The sequence below is a fragment of the Musa acuminata genome, chromosome BXJ1-4 (genome assembly GCF_036884655.1).
Source record: "Musa acuminata AAA Group cultivar baxijiao chromosome BXJ1-4, Cavendish_Baxijiao_AAA, whole genome shotgun sequence".
Lineage (NCBI taxonomy): Eukaryota > Viridiplantae > Streptophyta > Magnoliopsida > Zingiberales > Musaceae > Musa > Musa acuminata.
This window is the reverse complement of record NC_088330.1, coordinates 40,920,798-40,940,117: the sequence shown is the minus strand read 5'-3', so window position 1 is coordinate 40,940,117 and position 19,320 is coordinate 40,920,798. Positions and strand designations below refer to the sequence as shown.

General features: G+C 39.2%; 2 protein-coding genes across 4 annotated transcripts; one reads left to right on the top strand and one right to left on the bottom strand.

The window, feature by feature from the left end:
* The first annotated feature begins 2,429 nt into the window (after positions 1–2,429).
* Positions 2,430–5,426, top strand: LOC103982650 (uncharacterized). Of its 2 annotated transcripts, none has more exons than XM_065178642.1 (5): positions 2,430–2,500; positions 2,875–2,933; positions 3,032–3,129; positions 4,155–4,471; positions 4,766–5,426. In XM_065178642.1, the coding sequence occupies exons 2-5, from the start codon at positions 2,925–2,927 to the stop codon at positions 5,200–5,202; spliced, it is 861 nt and encodes a 286-aa protein (XP_065034714.1). In that variant the 5' UTR covers positions 2,430–2,500; positions 2,875–2,924; the 3' UTR covers positions 5,203–5,426. The 2 variants fall into 2 exon arrangements, with proteins under 2 accessions (XP_065034714.1, XP_065034713.1); XM_065178641.1 differs by lacking the exon at positions 2,430–2,500 and adding an exon at positions 2,622–2,655.
* A 251-nt stretch (positions 5,427–5,677) lies between these two features.
* On the bottom strand, positions 5,678–17,412 carry LOC103982651 (uncharacterized). 2 transcript variants are annotated; one of them, XM_009399636.3, is made up of 19 exons: positions 17,147–17,412; positions 16,673–17,044; positions 16,156–16,266; positions 16,010–16,066; positions 15,839–15,915; positions 15,668–15,767; positions 14,281–14,354; positions 13,495–13,595; positions 13,159–13,262; positions 13,015–13,068; positions 12,871–12,926; positions 12,749–12,787; positions 12,309–12,450; positions 11,934–12,118; positions 8,638–8,705; positions 8,380–8,452; positions 8,117–8,178; positions 6,572–7,838; positions 5,678–6,212 (listed from the first exon to the last, which is right to left on the bottom strand). In XM_009399636.3, exons 2-19 carry the CDS (start codon positions 16,751–16,753, stop codon positions 5,954–5,956), a joined length of 2,910 nt encoding a protein of 969 aa, XP_009397911.2. In that variant the 5' UTR covers positions 16,754–17,044; positions 17,147–17,412; the 3' UTR covers positions 5,678–5,953. The 2 variants fall into 2 exon arrangements, with proteins under 2 accessions (XP_009397911.2, XP_009397909.2); XM_009399634.3 differs by having other exon boundaries at positions 16,673–17,412.
* Between the last annotated feature and the right edge of the window lie 1,908 nt (positions 17,413–19,320).

Here is a 19,320-nt window from a genome sequence, read left to right as displayed (position 1 = left end):
ATGGCAGATGGTTCCACCCTTCTACTAAAGTGAGAGTTAGTGATCAACAGGCTGTCTTCTACTTTCTCCATTTTCGGCGAACTCAGATACATCACATACAGTAGATAAAATCTGTAAGCTGTGAGCGTGGAATGGACACGGACACTAAAAACAGCTGAAAAGTTCACATCTTTTTCAAACAAGGTGTTGGCCAGTCCACCAGATAGAACAGTATTCATTGGCAGAAGGATCCAACTCCCGTCAGCTTTGAGTTGGCTTGGCAGGAACAAGCCAAGATAAATAAGATGAAAACAGACCTCCATTAGCTTCATGCATCTCCCATCTCAGCCTGCTTGCTTGTGATCTTTGGACATGCGAATGAATACCGACGAAGCTTTGTATTTGAAATGTAATAATATCATGTTCTCATTCCCACCATGACCATCGGACATCAGAAGAGAACAAAGAAGCATCTTGATGAGCAAAAGTAGCTTTTGATATCATTGGAATAGGATGCTGCCTTCATAATTGATGTGTGGCCTCTGCAGTCTTTGGTTCTCTCTCCAGCTTTCGGCAGACACAAGGGGATGGATGCTCATGATCTTGGGTTCGATGCAGCAGGTGGGGTCAGATGGAATTGATGGTTTTACGAATCTATCAGGCACCACAAGTTTTGGCTTTTCTTCCTCTGAAATCCAATCCGATGTGCTTCGGCATCGGAGACACCAACAACTTGTACTTGCAAGTCGTAACACTCCCTCCCTGCATCAGATGCTAGTTTTCTTTATCTTGGAAGGAATCATGCATGGTGCTGGAACTGGTTCTTCAGCTTTCTTCTACTGGTTTTCTGAGAGAAAGCTGTGTTGCTATTGCCCGCTTCCAACCTTCACGGTTTTCAATCATATTCCCGCAGAATATGGGGAAGCATACGGCCAACGTTTTCTCGTTCGCCCAGGTTTGAACACTCTCTCCGAATCTCTCTCTCTAAAAGTTGATGACCATCCCGGTGGTGTATCTTCGAGGCTCTTAAAGGGCTCCCACAAGATGAATCACATCATACCAATGGCAAGCTGACTTAATAAACTCTTACTCCGTTCATCCTCTTCTAAACGGTGTGTGCGGTATTAATCATCATCTCTAATCCAATGATCATAAAATATCCTACATTATAATCTCGTTTATATTCTGTATTTTATAAACTTGGTATAAAAGAAAGAGAATAAAAATGATCGGAGATTTATAAACCATTGATTTATCTACTTTTAATCATGAGTAAATATCTTTACGAGAGTCAATAGCTCATGATTTTTCTTCGAGCATCATTATGATAAGTCAATATTTGATTACTATAATATGTTTCTGTAGGCTCATAAGATAAGGAATATCTAAAAAGCTTGTAAACTTTTAGTTACTTAATTAAATATCCTTATCAAAACTTTTTTTTAATACAATCTCATGTTATCTTAAGACAAACTCGAAAACAAACATTAGTTGTGAATAAACATCCACATCAACCAATCAAAATATAACTTAACATAATTAATTATAATTATATTATTTTTTTATTAGTCTCCTAAGAAAAAACTCTCAAGATTTCACCTTTAATTATTGGATATAAAAACAAGATAAAGCTTAGAATCATCATTTAAGGCAAAATTATATTCCTCCTATGAAATTGATCAGAATATTTAATTAAATATATATTTGGAGGAAAGAAATTAAAGGGAAGAAAAATATTAATCATCAAATCTAATGAATTAGGACTCTCCTTATATAGGCCAAAAGTGTTGCACATGAAATACTATTGTCTTATACCAAAAACATATTCCTCTGTTAAAATAGTTTTTATAACAACCAAAAAATATTTTAAATAAGTTTTATGTTCTTAGAGAAATTTATAGAAAAGAGAGCAGTGTAGTTCAAGTTTGACCGTTCTCATTAGGGCTTCTGTGATTGTTTCTTCGCTGTGAGCAGCAGCACAGTCCACCGGCCGCGTTGCACCATCAACTCGGTATTTGTTTCCTGAAACACTTTTCCCGTGGGAAGCAAGTTTAATACGATCCTCTCTGGAGATTCGCGCCAGCATCTGATGGACGGTCCTCTTTTGCCTATTCTTGTCCGGCCCAAGTGAGTTGACTGGGTCTGACCCGTCCACCGACCCAGTGGTCTCCAGAAGCTTCTCTACCCTGCCTCCCTTGGCTGTCCCGCCACGTTTCCCGGACCGAGTCGGAGGGTTTCTGGAAGCTCCTACAACCGCGCGCTATGGGCCAGCGCCTCTCGATACAATATGTCGCATAAAGAATTCTTGCAAATGGGTTAAGAGATTGCCACGTCATGTAAAGTTTACTTTCGGGCCCATCATCCGAACGCCTCTCACGGGATCTTTCCTGCAACGAATCCTTTCCGGGACCGTCCAAATACGGTTTCCCAACGCGAGCCGAGGGGAAACGGGCCCTTTAAAAAGGCCCGCTCCTCCCATTGCATCCCTATTCTCTTTGTTGCGTCTCCTCCTTTCGCGCAGGTATTCTGTTCCTTCCCTGTCTTCTTTTCCTTTTCGTTTGAACGATCCTCTTTCCTCTTTGATTGGTTGATTTCTTCGACGACGCTTATCAGTGCATATCCTGTTCAAAGTTATACTGAATCAAAGGAGAAATTTTATGTGGTTCCTCGTATTATGTACGACATTTTCTTTCTTCTGTACTAATTTTTCGTCGGATTTGTGCTGCTGATTCGGTTGTCTTGCTTCCTGACATCGAGTAAAGTCGGAGTATTTGGTGCATCTTTTTTGGCTTCCTTAATCTGGTTATAATTCTAGGGTTTAATAATATTGTTAGAGGTTCATAAATCGAAGAATAGATGATGACGATTTGGTTCTCTTCCTTCTGATTCTTTCAGATTTGGTTGAATTTGAAGCTGTACAGCATATACCCTGGGATTTTAGGAATATGGCGGGGGTAAGGGTTTGTTGCAGGCTCTCGTCAATTCCTCCTATTAGAGGGAAGTAGTGCTACTCTTGATCTATCTTTTAAAGTTCGTTGCTTTTTTGCGGCAGGATGGGTTTAAGGTCAAGTTACATGTATACGATCTTAGCCAAGGACTTGCTAGGCAGCTTTCGGCGACATTTTTGGGAAAGGCCATTGAAGCTGTTTGGTAAGATTCTTTCTCTGACTTGTGTTTGTTGGATCTCAGTTTGGATATAAACATCAATTTTTGTTTTGCTTGTTGCTGGAAATTGAATTACATTACATGCCAACGAAAATGACCGACAGCTCTGAAGCCTTAAGAACGATAATTGCAGTTGTTAAGAGTGATTAGCAGCATGCTTGTTATGCCAACTAAAATCGCAGAGTGTTTATTGAGCTGCACATAGCTCATGCATGACTTAGTGGACTGTATTAGTTTGTGTCTTAGATGGAAACAGTTCACACGAATATAACTAATGTATGTTGCTGTAAGTTTGTAGCTGATTAGCAGTACTTGTAAAAGATATATTAATTTTTCAGAGAAGTACCTCATTGGATTGATGTAAGGCTCTTGGTCTATATGATTATATAACTTATTGGGCCAAAACAACTATCAATGTACAGACTATGCTAATTAGGTTGGATTGAGTGACATCTATAGCTTAAGGTGGTGCTTGTGCTATTCTTCCTGAGTTCTCTCACATTTCATCTGTAATTTAAGAAGAATAAGGCATTAGCTTCTGGGTTGATTTTGGTTAGAATGTTACTTGATAAGAGATGTCCTGCGCAGAAGGTCCCCACTGATTCATGGTTTGAGGATGGTCAATATATGTGGCTGCTGCCGTAACCCAATCTTGGTCCCCAGAGTCTAAGAAGCAACCCTAGTACGGGATCAAGGCTTCCCTTCTTGAGGACAAGCTTGAATATTATCATAATTTGTTTTGCGGTTTCAATCCTATGATGATTTAAGATATTTGGATCTCAGTCTGAGAAAAGAAGGAAAGAGGAAGTAATCTAATAGTTCTAGCTACTGTCGGTCGCTATTCATTTGTTAACATCATCTAAGTGAACTAAAGAGGGGCGCAGTGGTCATAAAAGACTGGGATGTATATTGAATTTTAATGAAAGGTATCTTGGTCTTTTTGGTCCAACAGACTTGATTTTCATTTCCTTCCCTCTCAAGTAGTCTTTCTGCAATGTGTCCTACAACAGGCACACTGGTCTCGTAGTCTACGGAAAGGAATACTACTTCTCAGGAGGCATTCAACACGATCCGGCCGGAAAGACCCCCTATGGAAATCCAGTCCGGATTGTGGATCTGGGGGTGACACATGTACCTGAGGAAGTCTTCGAGGAGTACCTGCAGGAGATCAGTCCACGATATACGGGTGCCACCTACAGCCTTCTCAGTCACAATTGCAACAACTTTAGCAATGAGGTAGCACAGTTCCTTGTGGACACCACAATCCCAGACTACATCCTCCGGTTACCCAATGAAGTCATGAGCAGCCCAATGGGAGCATTGATCCGTGAGATATCTCATCTTTACTTCCTTTTTTTGTATCTTCGATCTATTATGCCCTTGAGAACTTTAAAATCTTCTCATTCTTTTACCATATTCGAAAGTCCTAGAAGTTGCTAATGGATCTATAACACAAAGAAAACAGTTACGATAAAACTACACTTGATATGGAAAGATAAGACCAGGGTGATGATTTGATAATTGTAGATCACCAAATCCATTGTGTCATATCTCAATTTCAAGATTATAAGAGTGATATTGGGTAAATTCAGAGACCAATGACAATTGTGCTTGTTTGCAGTTCCTATGATTCAGCAACTAGAAACAACTTTGAAGTCGGGCACTGTACCTCAAGCCCCTCAGTTCGCTTCTGCCGCTGCTGTCGCTGTGATGCCTGCTGCACCTAGTGCTGTTACTTCAAGCCCAACCACGACGGATGCCTCTGTACAAGCCACCGGCAAAGATGTCAATTCTGGGATTTCACCAGCTAAGGTTCCTGACAACGGAAATGTGGTTCCACCTGCTGTTCAACCAGCTTCAGCAAGAGGGGAGGAGAATTCTCTGGTGGCAGGCGATCCCCTGGGCGAGGCTCGCAACATGGTCCAGGAAGAGATCGCAAGGGAATTTACTGCGATCATGGCAACTGGGACACTTCGTGCAAGCGAGGCTGCTGCCCTGGCGGCGAGGAGGGTTATGGAAAGACATGGACTGGTAAATGCGCCAATGCAGCGAGGATAGGATTGAAGACCGACTTCACCATTCTTTCAAAGTCACTGTTAATCGCTTCAAGACACTTCCAAATGGAACTAACTCATTGCAATGATGACTCCGATTATGACGTGTTTCTTTTGCTTAGTTATAGAAGAGTCATTGCATGTCATTGCTTTTGGGGTGGCTTTCCAATGCCAAGACTTTTGCTATCTTGCACGATCTTAATAACTGCTTCTGTTCTATGACATCCATTTCAGTTGCGTTCTCGAGCTACACTTCTGTTCCAAGACATTTTCTTTTGTAAGGATTAGTGGGAATACTGTCAACGCCATAATTTTAGAGGACGCACTGCCTTTGGAAACTTATTTGCTAGTCAAACTGTGTCTGCATCTTAGTAGATACAACACTGCGATTCGTCAATTGCTTATTCAACAGCTACAAGAATACATCGGAAGCCCAGAATCCGAAAAAGGCAGGTCACAGCAGAAATAAGCAAAACAGAGACCGTGAAACATCTATCTATCTGGATCAACTTTGAAAGACATAAATTGAATACAAAAATTAACGGTAGTGCATTTGGGACACTGATTGAGGGGGAGAAAAAAAAAGCTGAACTCTAAAAATATTGCACTACATCCCTAAATTACAAATTTTATTACCATCCAAGAAGCAATTCCCAACCCATTGCTTGGGTTCAGGAAAAGTTGTAAAAAACTACTACCCTTTATGAACAAGAACAAGGTAAGTTATGCAACCTGCCTGCCTGCCTTATGTCCAATCAACAATCACAGTGACAAACGGTATTACCAAAACAACTATTTTTTGGTGCGATTTTCCGGACACCGGTGTCGTGAACCATTCTCATGTTGAGGGCTGATATCAGTACCCTGTCCATCATATTTATCTTTGGGGCCTCAAGAATTGCCTTTGGAGGGGACAAAGCCCACTGCATTGCCCAGATGGCAAGCGGTCGCATGTAGATCAATGACCGGTAGTGCCCATCTGTTGTCCATCCTTCTGGAGTTTGGAACCAGTACCTGCATGACCACAAAATCTATGAACACTCGGCTGCATCGATAGACATATACCGCTAGTATCTAAGAGGATAAAAAATTAAGCAATATATAATAATAATGATGGAATCAGTGCTGAAAGAGACACATTTACGTAAAATGCTTGGATATATATAAAAAGGACACTTCTTGCAAGCTGGATACGGTATTTGAATCCATCTAATTACAATGGCTGCGGGTATAAACTTATTATTAGGTTTGTGCTTATTGGTAGACATCCCATAATTTCTGATTTTACATTACTCAAAACAAGCACATATGCCTACCGTGAGAATTAAATACTGGAGAGGATACCACAAAAAAGATTGATACAGGGGACTTACCCGAATCCTTCTTCTGACCAACCTGTGATGAAAATCCCCTCAGCGGTAGCAAAAGCTTGATGCTCCATTCCATGAAGAAGCATGGTAGCTGCCAAACTGTATGTGACACCAGTCCATATTTCACGCGATTGCATGCAACATTCATCGACCTTTCCATTTGGGTTCATCCCATTGACCGCCCCCATGCGCCCTCCTCTCACCTTCATCACATTAAATTCAAATATTTTCTGAAGAGTATTTCTAGTTTTAATCTCGTCAAACAGTGGGGGCAACCCTGAAGAAGCAGTGTACCACTGCCCTGCAAGTTGATCAGCCTGTATGGATCGGCTGTTGCTACTGCTTCCACTGTCATAATTGAAATAAGACCCATTCCACAGCTTAGATTCAAATACCGGTTTGGCTTTCAAAAATTTGATCTTAAATTTTTCAACATAAGCACAGTCTCCAAGACGCTGTGCCATTGCTGCTGCAGCTTGGAGTGCAGCGAGCCATAGACATCCACAGTAAGCACTGATACCATGAACTGTCCATGCATCATATGTCTGATCAGGGAATCCATCATTCTCAACGAGTCCATCACCATCACGATCAAACTGTTCCATATAATCCATAGCAGCACAAACTGCAGGCCAGACATCCCGCCCAAAGGACATGTCACCGGTCGCAGCAAAATCCCTGTACACCTGGAGCACAAACTTTGGGTTGAGATCCTTCCATTTACTGGTGTCATGTATGTTGTAGGCATTCATCTCATTCCATGGGTCATGTGTTCCTAAATCATGGGGAACTGCACCTTTGACTTTACGAATTCCCCAGCTCCCATCAGCCAGAAATTTGACTTTCCTTCTGTCCTCATGCAAGACAGCCCTAGCAAAATCACGTTGAATAGTCAACTCTATTTTCGGAAAGAGATCGAGGAGAGCAAAAGATGCATAGAAGTGTACATCATATGTACACCACATAATGTACTCCACTCCTTCCAAGTACAAAAATCTTCCGACATTTTCAGGGTCATCCTGCTGATGCATGACATAACCAGACTCTTTATATTCACAGCCACGCATGCTGTCACCATCTGCCAAATCTGGTACTGAAGTAGTTCGTGATAAAGTTTTCTCATTGCTCAAGTTGCTGTCTGTTAAAGTCTGCTCCGCAACCATATTAATGTGTCTATCTTTTGAAACAGGTTTCTGATCTTTACTTTTCACAGATTTATGGTGACTGGAACCAGAGCTCAATTTCTCCTCAAATTTAGGAGCTTCACCATCTGCATTGATAAAATTACCAGGGTATAACTGCCTTGACTATGCATGGCAACCTTTTAAAGTTTTATACCTAACCAACATGTTCAGTTTCCAAGCATCAACATGGAACACTATGAAATCATGTATGCATTTTTTTGTGATCGACAAATGCTTGCTTTTACATATACTACAACCACCAAACCTCTAACTCATAGAGAACAAACAAAGCTGAAATATTCTCTATTAAATGAATTTAATATGGTGGCTAAGAAACAAAAGAACGAAAACAAACAAAGAATACCTGTCCAAACTGTTCCCCCAGCAACTAGAAAATAGAGCTCATTAAAAAGTGTGAACTTGTACCTGAAAATGTTAATCAAGATGTCAACAAGATGTGGTTTACAACGAAAAGCATTACATGTGTAAGAAACAAAGAATGGGATGATTGAAGCCAGTAGGTTCTATAACGTATGTTACAAGAATTATGCTATACTTGTGTTCTGTTAGTCATGTATTGGATTTTCACATATTATGCTATTCTTGATCTAAAGATATAAATATTACCATTCAGGAAGCTTTTCATCTTTAAGTATTGGATTTTGCCATTTTTCAATCTCTTCTTCCCACCACTTGTACTCTGTTAAGTCACGGAAAAGGTTATCACAGTGAACTTACTAAACCAGAAGATATACTTGGCCAAATGAAGTATAGAGATATAAAACACAGGTACATTCTAGCAAAAACATGCAGCAGCAACTTGTTGCCGAATGTAATATGAAATTTCTAGTAATTAAAATATCTCAGTAATTGTCATGTACATACTCTTTAATGCATCATGCACCAAATTAAGAGCTGATCTTTCAGAAGTACCATAAAATTTTGTATATCTCCTGCAAGAAAAAACAAGTGCATAAATAAAACAAACTAGACCTCAGACAAGCTGATTCAAAACCAAAGAATCAAAGACTGGCAGTGTTTTTGAATGATATGCATAGATAGCAGTTAATAGAAACAATTTGATAACAAGAAAATAAGGACCATGCACATAAGTTCTTCCAGTCAAGGAGTTTCAGATGGTTGCTACCTTGTTTTAAAAGCTAGAATTGTGTCTGCCAAGTTAAACTTCCATTAAACATAGCGGTGGGCTACTCCTAGAAATGATGAACTTGGGGATGTTTTAACAACCCAGATACATCCTTGAAAATCAATATAATATTTAATTGGTAATTTATAAAACTCTAGATTGGATTGACTTAGGCGTCAGTGAAAAGATGGTGTCTAATTAAGGAGATTGTGCAATAAAAAGTACAATGAACTAGGGTTCTTCGTTTTGCCGGGGCCAATACGAAATAAACGTTACCTAGCAGTCTAATATGTTTTGGGCAGTCCGATCCAATTCAATAGAATATTTTTTTTAAAATAAAAACTTAAAACTTCAATTAGGGCTCGCGAGCCTTCTTCCTGCTGGGGGGCATGAACCGTTGCCATCATCCCTATTGTTCGCCAACACCTACCTCCCTGGTAGGCTTCCTTCTCTTCTCCACCGCTTTCTTTTATTCCTTTTGCTTCCTCCTCTTCTTTCATTGCCGCCTCTTCTTCTTATTCCTTTTTCTTCTTCCTTCCTCTTCCTCTAATTCCTTCCCCTATGCCTTCCTCTTCTCCTTCTTCGTCTTCGAAACATTGGCATGTATCAGTGTACCACATGTCAATACATCAGTATTGACTAGTGTGCTAGTTCGACTAGTTGCTAGTTTCGCCTAAGTCATACAGAACCCTTGCTTGTCTGTCAGCAAAAGATCAACCTCTCCGAAACCTCCTATGGTCCCATAAGGACCTGCAAAAGAGAAGACGGCTTAGAGAAAACATTTAACTTGAGATCACACAAACAGACATTTCAGCAAACACTTGATAAACAATACAAATTACAAACATAGACTTCGCAAGCTCTGAATGGTCACGCAACAAAGGATCCAAGATGGTCCGTCGTGGCCAAAAGTCCCCACAAGTGCCCACATGATATTGCTATAGAACTAGGCAACAAACCAGCCCTAGACGATACCCGAAAGGCCCATCCAGCCATGTGACATCCGGATAGCTCCAGAGTGTTGTACTGGCCGACATTGCACACCACTCTGCAGAGCTAAAAAACCCCTCAAAATGGCTACCTAGATGGCTTGTTTTTGGATAGTTTTGCTTCCATGCGACGACTGCACACAACTTGCTTTTACAGGACTAAAACGACCACAAAAGCCAACCAAAATGGGGCTATCAAGCCTACTGTAAGCTCTTTACATGCTGTACAAAGCATGAACAAAACCGAAAGACAGGGGCATACACAGGCATTACATCAAACACCCTTTGTATAGATTTGTTTGTGGCATTCTCCCCCACTTATTTTTTCTATGTCTTCGTTAAAGCTTTTCAAGATGCTATATCTCCTTGCTGTTGCTAAATCTTCAAGCTTCTGCTTTAGCTGTAACGCCTCTCCCTCAGCTTCCAACTACTCTCCACCACTGTTGTTAAGCAGTTAAACTTTGATCCGCCAACGCTACTTCAACTTGCCAGTGACTCTAATTCTGGTATGGGGTTGATCATGTTATGTTGATCTTTGTTGGTTTTTGCAGATTCCTCAAATAAAGGAAAAAACGTTCTCTGTTGTGCATCAGTCTCTCAAACAGTCACTGAACTGGGTGGATGCATGTTGGAGCTTTAACGAGCATCATCTCGTAGATTTTGAAGTTTTTGAGGTCTTTACTTTACAAAATTTGTCCATCGATTCCTCTTCTACTTAGTTGTCGCCTCTAAGTAGGTTCGCATCACTTTCACTTTCGATTAATATTCTGTTAAGAAATTAAACGGACAATATACTCTCGATAGAACCGATCACCATTTGTAAGGATTTAACAACTATTGTCTTCTACTAAGTCTCTTCGAAGGGTTTTTGAACATGTGCAAAGCTCTTCTACTAGATAAATAAAAGAACTGAGGTACTCGGTTTCGTATATTTTCTTAAGAGTTGAGAAGGCAAAGGTTACTTGACTTTGCGCGCCTCCTCAAGGATTGTACTTCATGTATCAAGCGGGTTACTAGCTTTTGTTAGGTTTTTGCTAACACTTCTAAAGCACCCAAAGTATTTACACTCCTTGCGTTGAGTTTGTTATTGTAATTCACCTCATTGCCATCGAACTTCTGGGATGCAAGAAATTTTGCCTGAAAAGAGCAAAATTTTGCTCCGACCTAAAGCAAGTCTTCAATAATTTTAGTCATCTCTAGGATTGTACCGTCTTCTCCATCATTTTCACTGCCTACTCCTATGAGTAGAAAAGTTATAGCACCGTGTATTGTCTACTCCGTTCCTTGGTTGAGTACTCCGGCATCGACTCAAAGTCCCCCACTTTTGGCTATCTTGATGAGAAGCCCGTCGACATTAGTCTTACGAAGTTCCTTAATCTTTGTTTTAGTACTTTGAGTTTGTCTTTGCATTCTCTACCCTTTCAACCACTTGCTTCAACACCTTTGTGTTCTTTGAGTAGTTCCCCTTAGTCGATGGAAAGATAGACTACAACTCCCAAGCATGGCCTCCACCATCATATTGCAGAGCTCATGTCGATTTTGTTCTCTTTCGCGTCCTTGATAGCAATGTTTGTTCTCTCAGTCTTATCCTCCAACTTATTTGGACTCTCTCAAGCGAAATATGAGCTTAGGAAAAATCCAATTATCTAACTGCCCCAACCATACTTTTGTATGATCAAGTCCCCCCACGATGCACTCCGAATTCCCCTCGATGGTACACAACACTCATATGTTGCCTCATGCGCGAAAGATTAGTCATTCCTCTAAATGATAATCTTGGATGTTCGCTTCTCTGAACGACTACATTCCCTATGCCTCTACGCTTATTTCCCTCGGACGATCACATGTGATGACTACCCTCAATGCAACCCTACTAGGTCCCCCATGATATGACATTCCTTACATTGAACTTCAATGGATGTTATAATCTTAAGGCAATGGAAGAGGATAAATATAATATTCCAGTGACGAACAAAATAAAAATCAATTCAATGAAATAAATATCAAAACACATGAAAGGAAAAGGAAGTGATAGCAGACACTACCTATGATATGTACATCCTTTCTGAAACTTCACTTTTGGTGATGACCAAGCTAAAGCAAATACAACAGTGCACCTACCATGTGGTTCAACCCATGTAGTGGCTGAAACTGCTGCACAGAGTGTCTCACCCACAGAAGATGGCATACAGGGGCCAGCATTAAAATTTTCTCTCTCAAAATGCCCGTCCTTCAACACAAGCAATGTATAAACAACCAATCATCACTTAATGCATTAACGAGAAAGTTTTCCTCGGCTAAATCATGTGAGAAACCTCTCACATTATTAAAAAACAAGCAGAAAAAAACAAGGTCCAGCAAAAGAAAAATGACAATTTACAATCTCTATCAAAAATTGCCAGCTAAAGACAAAAGCTCACCTGCACCATTGTGCTCCACATACCCTGAGCTGTAACATAATTTTCTCCAGAAAGTCCAAAACTTGGCAAGACTGTCACAGTCACATTTTGAGTCTCGCATGCAGCAATAGCAAATGTTACAGGAGGATTATCTTTTGCAGTCCTGAAGTATTGCCGAGTATATTAGAAATACATCACCATAAATGCACAAATGACATTTATGCATTAACAACAAAAAGAAAAAACAACTAAATATCTTTGGAAAGATTTGAGATATGACTTCAGGCCAAGTATGAAAAAATGTGATCAAGGTCAGATCAACAAAAGTTTGTGATAAATGATTATCAGGATATAAGGGACTAAAGCAGGCGAGAGGAAAAGGAGAGGATATCTGGAAGGGCTATCTAAAAGAAAATTGCTAACCAACTGCAAAACATAGAACTCTAAGGTTGAAAACTTGCTTGTGATGTAGAAGCACCCCAGACACTCCATCATCTCCTCTGCACATATAACAGAGCAAGATTATGTCAATAATAAAACATATTGACTTCCAGCACAATAATTATAAAAACTTGCAACTCACATAAATGGCTCATTGATGTGGCCTCCACTATGATGTGATACTCCTCCAATAGAATTCTGACCAATACAGAAGGTTGCATAAAAAATTATAAGGTACAGAGGGAATATTTGCAGGTTGAAAGGGTACATAAAAAAATTCGCTTACCGCCCATGTCATCAGCAAGCTGACCTTTGCCCTTTCTCTTCCAGTGTTAACTAACTACAAAAAGGAGTAGTAATAAAAGATGATAGCTCTTACCAACAGAACAAAAAATTGTTTTCAATTAATACACATATTAATGATACTCACTGTATAAACAAACACAGCAGTGGGAAGACTGCTTTCTCGATAATCATGAGGAATAAATGGGGATATTTGGCGACATGAAATTTTGAGATCAGGGTCTGGCTCACCTATAGGAAAGAAACAATTACGTTAAACAAGTTTTTTACCAGACATCAAAGAGTAACATGATGACTTATAAATACTACTACTCATAAGGCTATATCTCTTGTAATGGAATCAAGTTTTCTGTGAAAGAATGGTGACAAAATAGTGGTACACAATGTTATATCCCCTTTTGCTCCAAAGCAGATAAAATCATAGTTAAAATGCCTAAAATAAAGTTCATAACATATATTATACCATCATAAACGGTCCATGCCCTAGGGAACAAAGCATGATAAGTGGAGTGTTGACCAGTCAAGTTCCAGTCCCACGAGGATATGCCGAGATCACCTTTTTTCCTGAAAAGGATCATAGTAAAACTTGAAAAAGTTTCCACTACCCTTATGCTACAACATGAAAAAGCTTAAGAAAATAGCATAATCAACAGCCACAAAGCAAACCTTTTTAATTATTTCTTTAGCAACAGGTTTGTTTTCTGTTGTGCCTACATTTGCAACTCTATTAATTTTCATTCTTTTGTACATAATATTGCATAACTATATTTTGCTACACAATCTGGTGTTCATTTCAAAAATTTTAGGTGTTGGGTTGGTATCTAGCCTTTTAACTGCATGCAGTCACAAATGAGAAATCCATTATACTCATAGCTTATACAACATGGTAATTTTGGTAAGTACACAATAGTACATAGTAAGAGGGTCTATTGACCTTAGCTCTGAGACAACTGAAGACTACAAATATCCTATGTCCAACAAATCAATTATGAAAGAATACAAATTCAAAGAGGTTTAACAGACAACAAACTGAAACAATAAAAAACAATTTTCACATCCATACACCATAAACTGTATTTTTATAGGCAAGGTGATGTACCAGATGTACTGATAAATTAAACTTCAAAGCAAGGTTGGGAAAATAATAATAAACTAATAAATGGTAGGATGTGTTATGGCAAAAGGAAAATAGATTAAGCAAAACTAACTTGAAGATAATGCCAACATAAAAATGAGTAAAGTTACTAACTGTAGTCCTTCATGTTGCCCAGGGGCTAAAACTGATGAGTATTTCTTGTTTCCCCCATCCCGAGATATGAAAATCTGCATGTTTAAATCATGAAACCCATGTGACTCATTTTCAATCAAAAATTTTGTCTGCAAATCATTACAAGCTAACATCATGGACAATAAGTCTGGAAGAATAGTGTAGTAAGAGAAATATAGTGAGCACATGAATTGTAAATCAAGAGCCAACAGATCAGCAACAGAACAATTTTCTTCTATTACTAGATGAATGTGCCGATCAAGTTGAAATGAAGTACCACAATTTATGTTACATGTCTATGAAATTGAGATTATTGAGAGTTAAGAATGAACAAGTTACAGTAGGGCAGTAAAGAGAGCAATCTAAGGTCCTTAGTTTAAGTGGAAACAATGGCTTTAATATAAGACAGTTCTATATGGAATAACCCACACAAAAAGTGGAGGTAATTGTTTGAGAACTAAAAACAGCAAAAATTTATGCTACTTACTCAGACCAACATGGAGTTAAAACACACCTACTGCTCAACAGTAGGAACTCTTACAAAATAAGAGCACACAAACAATAGAAGGAACCAACCTTTAGCATAAAGCTCCACAAAATAAAAGCACACAAACAAACCAACCTTTAGGGTAAAGCTCCGCTGTCAAAAAAATATCCCTATAGTTGTATTACCAATTTCATAAGACAGCTATAATGCCAAAGACGCTTTAGTAACCAATATTTTGGACAGTTAAAAGAAAAACACTTTGAGAACCAATGGACCCAGGATAATGATGAAAAATTGTAGCATGACAAGATACAGACGTGGTGATTAAAAAAATATAGTTGATTCCCAATAGATTCAAGTTTAGGATAAGATGTGGGCAAGCTGTAATATGGAAAATGGTTCCTCAAGTGAGCTTCACAACTCCCTTCAGACCAAAATTAAGATGGCCATCTAATCATTATCAAAGCCTCAACCACTAAGAAATTCAAGAATTTGTGACTATTTAATACCTAAAATTCTAGACAACAACTAGGGACTAAACAGCAGAAAGCAAAAGAAAATTTTGACAACTATCTAACTTATTTAAGTCACATTTAAACTAATGAATTAAAAGAGATAACAATCTCTGCCAACTAACCTACAACCTGCTTTAACGACTTCCTATATTTCTTTTTCAGATCAAGGTAATGAATTGAGTGATTCATAAGTTTGCAGTGTACGCAGTTAAAGAAAAGATTAAGCACTGATATGGTAAGTGGTAGACCACATGGCAAAACCAAAATTAAGAAAACAGTTTAGAATTTCAAAATGCATAAATTTTTTCTTGGAAAATTAAAAAAAAAAACAATGAGAAGTTAATACAAAATAAAATCTGAAACTTACAGAGAACTGATTTGCCATGACAGGGGATGTTTCACATGAACCAGGAATTATTTGCCAGTGTTTAAACTCCCCTCTAAAACCTCTTGAGATGCTGCCACTTCTGCAAACAGAAATAACATCATGAGAAAAGAAAGCTTAACAAAGAGATTATGTAATTTAAAAACTACATACCCCATTCCTCCAAGTGGTACACCTTGTGAAGCTGAAGGTTTACATTGTTCCCTTGTAAAAGGATCAATTGGTGCTTTCTGCCACAGAAAAGAAAAGACAATTTATATGCAGATGAACAAGTATATTTATAATACATAGAGTCAACAGATGCGCAAAAGTAGCACGATTTACCCTTCCATGAGAAGCTTCTTCTCTAACATATGACCAAAGACGAACACCAAGGCGCATCTAATTCAAATATCAATAGCATATATCAGTAAGTTTACCATGTCACTATTATATAGCACACACGCCAAGAAAAGTAATAATCATTGTACCATTCGAATTGCCTCCATGAAAGTCACACTGAATTCCTTCAATCTATTAGCATGGCTATTTAGCCTCCTCCTCCATGCGTGATCTGGTGGGGCGCCACCATCAAAATCCAGCTATAAGTACAATAAAAAAACAGAAGTTAGCAATGCTTCCATCATGAAATTAGTTAAAGAAAATGATTGCAAATCAATGCCTCTGCTCAAGAACCACACTGAGCGTCACACTTAAATGTGAAACCAAAAATACTGGTCTTATCCAAATAAAAACCAGCAGCCACGTTATGAAAAAAAACCCAAAATTTCTAGAAAGAATCCAGTCTTTTAACAAGGTAAATCTTGGTATACGCTCCAGGACTGTGATTTTTGGGGCGGTCATTGACCATAAGAATCTCATTTCCAGCATCATAAGTTTCATTAAGTGGATGAATTGCAAAAGGAAGACAGATATAAAGCCAAATCTGAAAACATCTTAAAACGAGTAATTTCTCAAGCTATTCAGAGAACCACAGAATACGCTCACCGACTGCAACGTGGCTCGGTTGACATACTCCTCCGCAGGCCATGAGCTCTTCCTGCAGTGGAAAAGGTGCCCGCTCACCATCCTTGCCGCAATCAAAGCCCGCAGAACCTCCAAAGATACAGAGACCAGAACTTTCTTCTCCTTCCAATCCGAAGATCCAGAACCATCAAAATCTCCAGATAAACGTGACAAACCAAGCACACAAATAACACCAACAAAATCAAGATCTCCTCAATCTCCTCATCGACAGATTTTCCTCAGCCACAGATGCAACGGGGCTCGCCATCAACATCCGACTCTGTAGATTCCCCAACAATCTCAACAAGATCACCAAACACCGCCAACACTTGTCTGCAGCAAAATCGCCGATTTCTACAACCCAAGAAAAAAGCACCGGCTCGGATCAAAATAACCGATCCTTTATCAAAGCAAAACTGTCAAATAATATGCGAAACCAAAATCCCGTTCACGAACCCCCCTACAACAACCGCCAATGAACGCCCTAATCACGGAAAATTCTTGACTCGGAAGGGCTTCGTCCCCCTCGATCGCAGCGTAAAGCAGCAAAGGTCGCTCGAATCCCGGAAGAGGCGCGTCGGAACCCTAGACCCACCACCTGGGATTCGCCAGCGAGACGACGAAGGCGGCTCGGTCGGAGACCGCCATCTGATGCCGCTGGTGCCTCTTTTACATACGTGAATGGAAAGAAGCAAAGCTACGCGAACGATCAAAACGGGACTGATTATAACGGTTTTATGGTGTAACAATGGCGAAATGGCTTAAAACGCCTATCGCGTAACGGGGAGGTCGAAATCGCGGCGGCGTCCGACATCGCGGACCATTCATGGCGTTTGCTTTTGCGAGAGATTCTTGTACCTGCTCCGCGATTACTCGACCGACCTACCTCGTGACCGCGTGAGTGCCGCTCTTCGCATGCTTTACTCTGGGACCCACACGGGTAAGGAAGAAGGTAACGTACGGTAGGTGTCGAAAATGTAGTCAGGAGTTGAAGACGACAGCTGGCGAGAGCAATTGCGGCGTCCGACATGAAACGTGGATCCATGACCTCAACCCATGCGGACGACCTCTCATGCGTCCGCATACGATCTTCTATGCGTATTATGGGGCTTTTTTGGCCTTTAATTTTTTTGTATTATTTATCGAATTTACTTCTAATTAAAAGGCTTTGTGGTCCTCAGTCCTGACTTCAAAGGATTTGGTAGAAAATAAATCTCCGTCGGCTAGTCGGCAGCTGACCAAATATGATAGCAATTTATAGTTCTTTGTGCACCTAACCTGATTTGGATCCGAATCCGTCGAAAATAGGAAATCAATCATTAATTTTATGAATATTCTTCTTATAATTAAGTTGATAATGTCTGAAAGAGATGTATTAAACTTAAAATAATCAAATATTTTGATGAAATATTACTTTGATGATGATTGGGATTTAGTGAGAGGTTATTTTGTGAAAATGGTTTACCCAAAATGTCAATGTTGCAGTTACCGATCAGAGCTGACGATGATGTGACAAATGATGTTAACGTGTTAGATCTCATATCATTTATTATATATAGCAATGAGTGTGTGGTAAATCTTCCCATCAAATTACCTCTCTAGAAATTATTATTATACATCCCTCCCAAAAAAATTAATTATATATATTGTCGAAAATGTTTAAATATTTCATATATTTATTATCCATCCAGCAAAATCAAGTTAATTATTACTAATCATAACCGATATTGAATCTGAAAAAATCTTGAAAATTTTAAATAACTAAAATAACTTACTATTTTTCACAATTATTTGATCTCCATCTTTCTTAGTATTTGAGTTTCAACATTATTACGAAATTTAAAATTTAAAAGGTCAAAAATGAAAATAATTTTGGATAAGAAAAATCCGCGCATATATGCTGCAGGAACCATAAGTTTACATCATTTAGGCCTTTTCGCGTGTGCCAAGTTGCACGCTCGTGGCGTCATCATCCACACACACCAAGTAGCCAGCCAGGTAGCGCCACTAACATCGTCCGGATTCATCCACATAAATGTTCTTGGCTGCCCAGATAAGAAGGCACTAAAGAGGCATTCTAATAGTACATTATTAGAATACATTATTTTTGGATAAGGTATTTTAATAGTTAATACATTATTTCACATGTAAATTTCTTTGTTAAGACATTCTAATAGTACATTATTCCACAAATCAAAAGCCATGGCTTTTGAACAATATGAAGTTTGACTTGTCATGGAGGGACTGAGTCCAGGTCAATTTTGGTTTATAGGCCTTGCAAAGGATGATTTTATGTATTTCTAGAACAGTAGAACTTGATGCACACACACAGCACAAATTAAACACCAGTGTTTGATTCAACCAAACCAAGGTGCAGTTCATCTAAACCATGGAAAAACAACTATCTGCCATCACCATGTCCTCTCTTTGCTATAGTATTGATTCAACACTGCCAATTCTCTATTGAATGGTCCACACAGGATCATCTCCATCAAGCTCTTCCCCCTTTGTCATCCCTTTTGTCTTTGCTTGGTGCCTTTTAGCTTCACAAAAGTACACTGGCATGGGACCACCATGTGCAATTATGCCCAAGGGAAAGGGACTCCCCTTTTGTTTTTGCCCCCAAAGGA

Excerpts from the sequence above, each read along its gene's own strand:
- LOC103982650 (XM_065178641.1), top strand. Across the intron at positions 2,934-3,031 it reads ATTTTAGGAATATGGCGGGG|GATGGGTTTAAGGTCAAGTT; the intron begins GTAAGGGTTTGT and ends TTTTTGCGGCAG. Across the intron at positions 3,130-4,154 it reads AAGGCCATTGAAGCTGTTTG|GCACACTGGTCTCGTAGTCT; the intron begins GTAAGATTCTTT and ends GTCCTACAACAG.
- LOC103982651 (XM_009399634.3), bottom strand. The coding sequence starts at position 16,753 with ATGGTGAGCGGGCACCTTTTCCACTGCAGGAAGAGCTCATGGCCTGCG. Across the intron at positions 12,119-12,308 it reads TGTGGAGCACAATGGTGCAG|GACGGGCATTTTGAGAGAGA; the intron begins GTGAGCTTTTGT and ends CTTGTGTTGAAG. Across the intron at positions 6,213-6,571 it reads TGGTCAGAAGAAGGATTCGG|GTACTGGTTCCAAACTCCAG; the intron begins GTAAGTCCCCTG and ends GTGGTCATGCAG.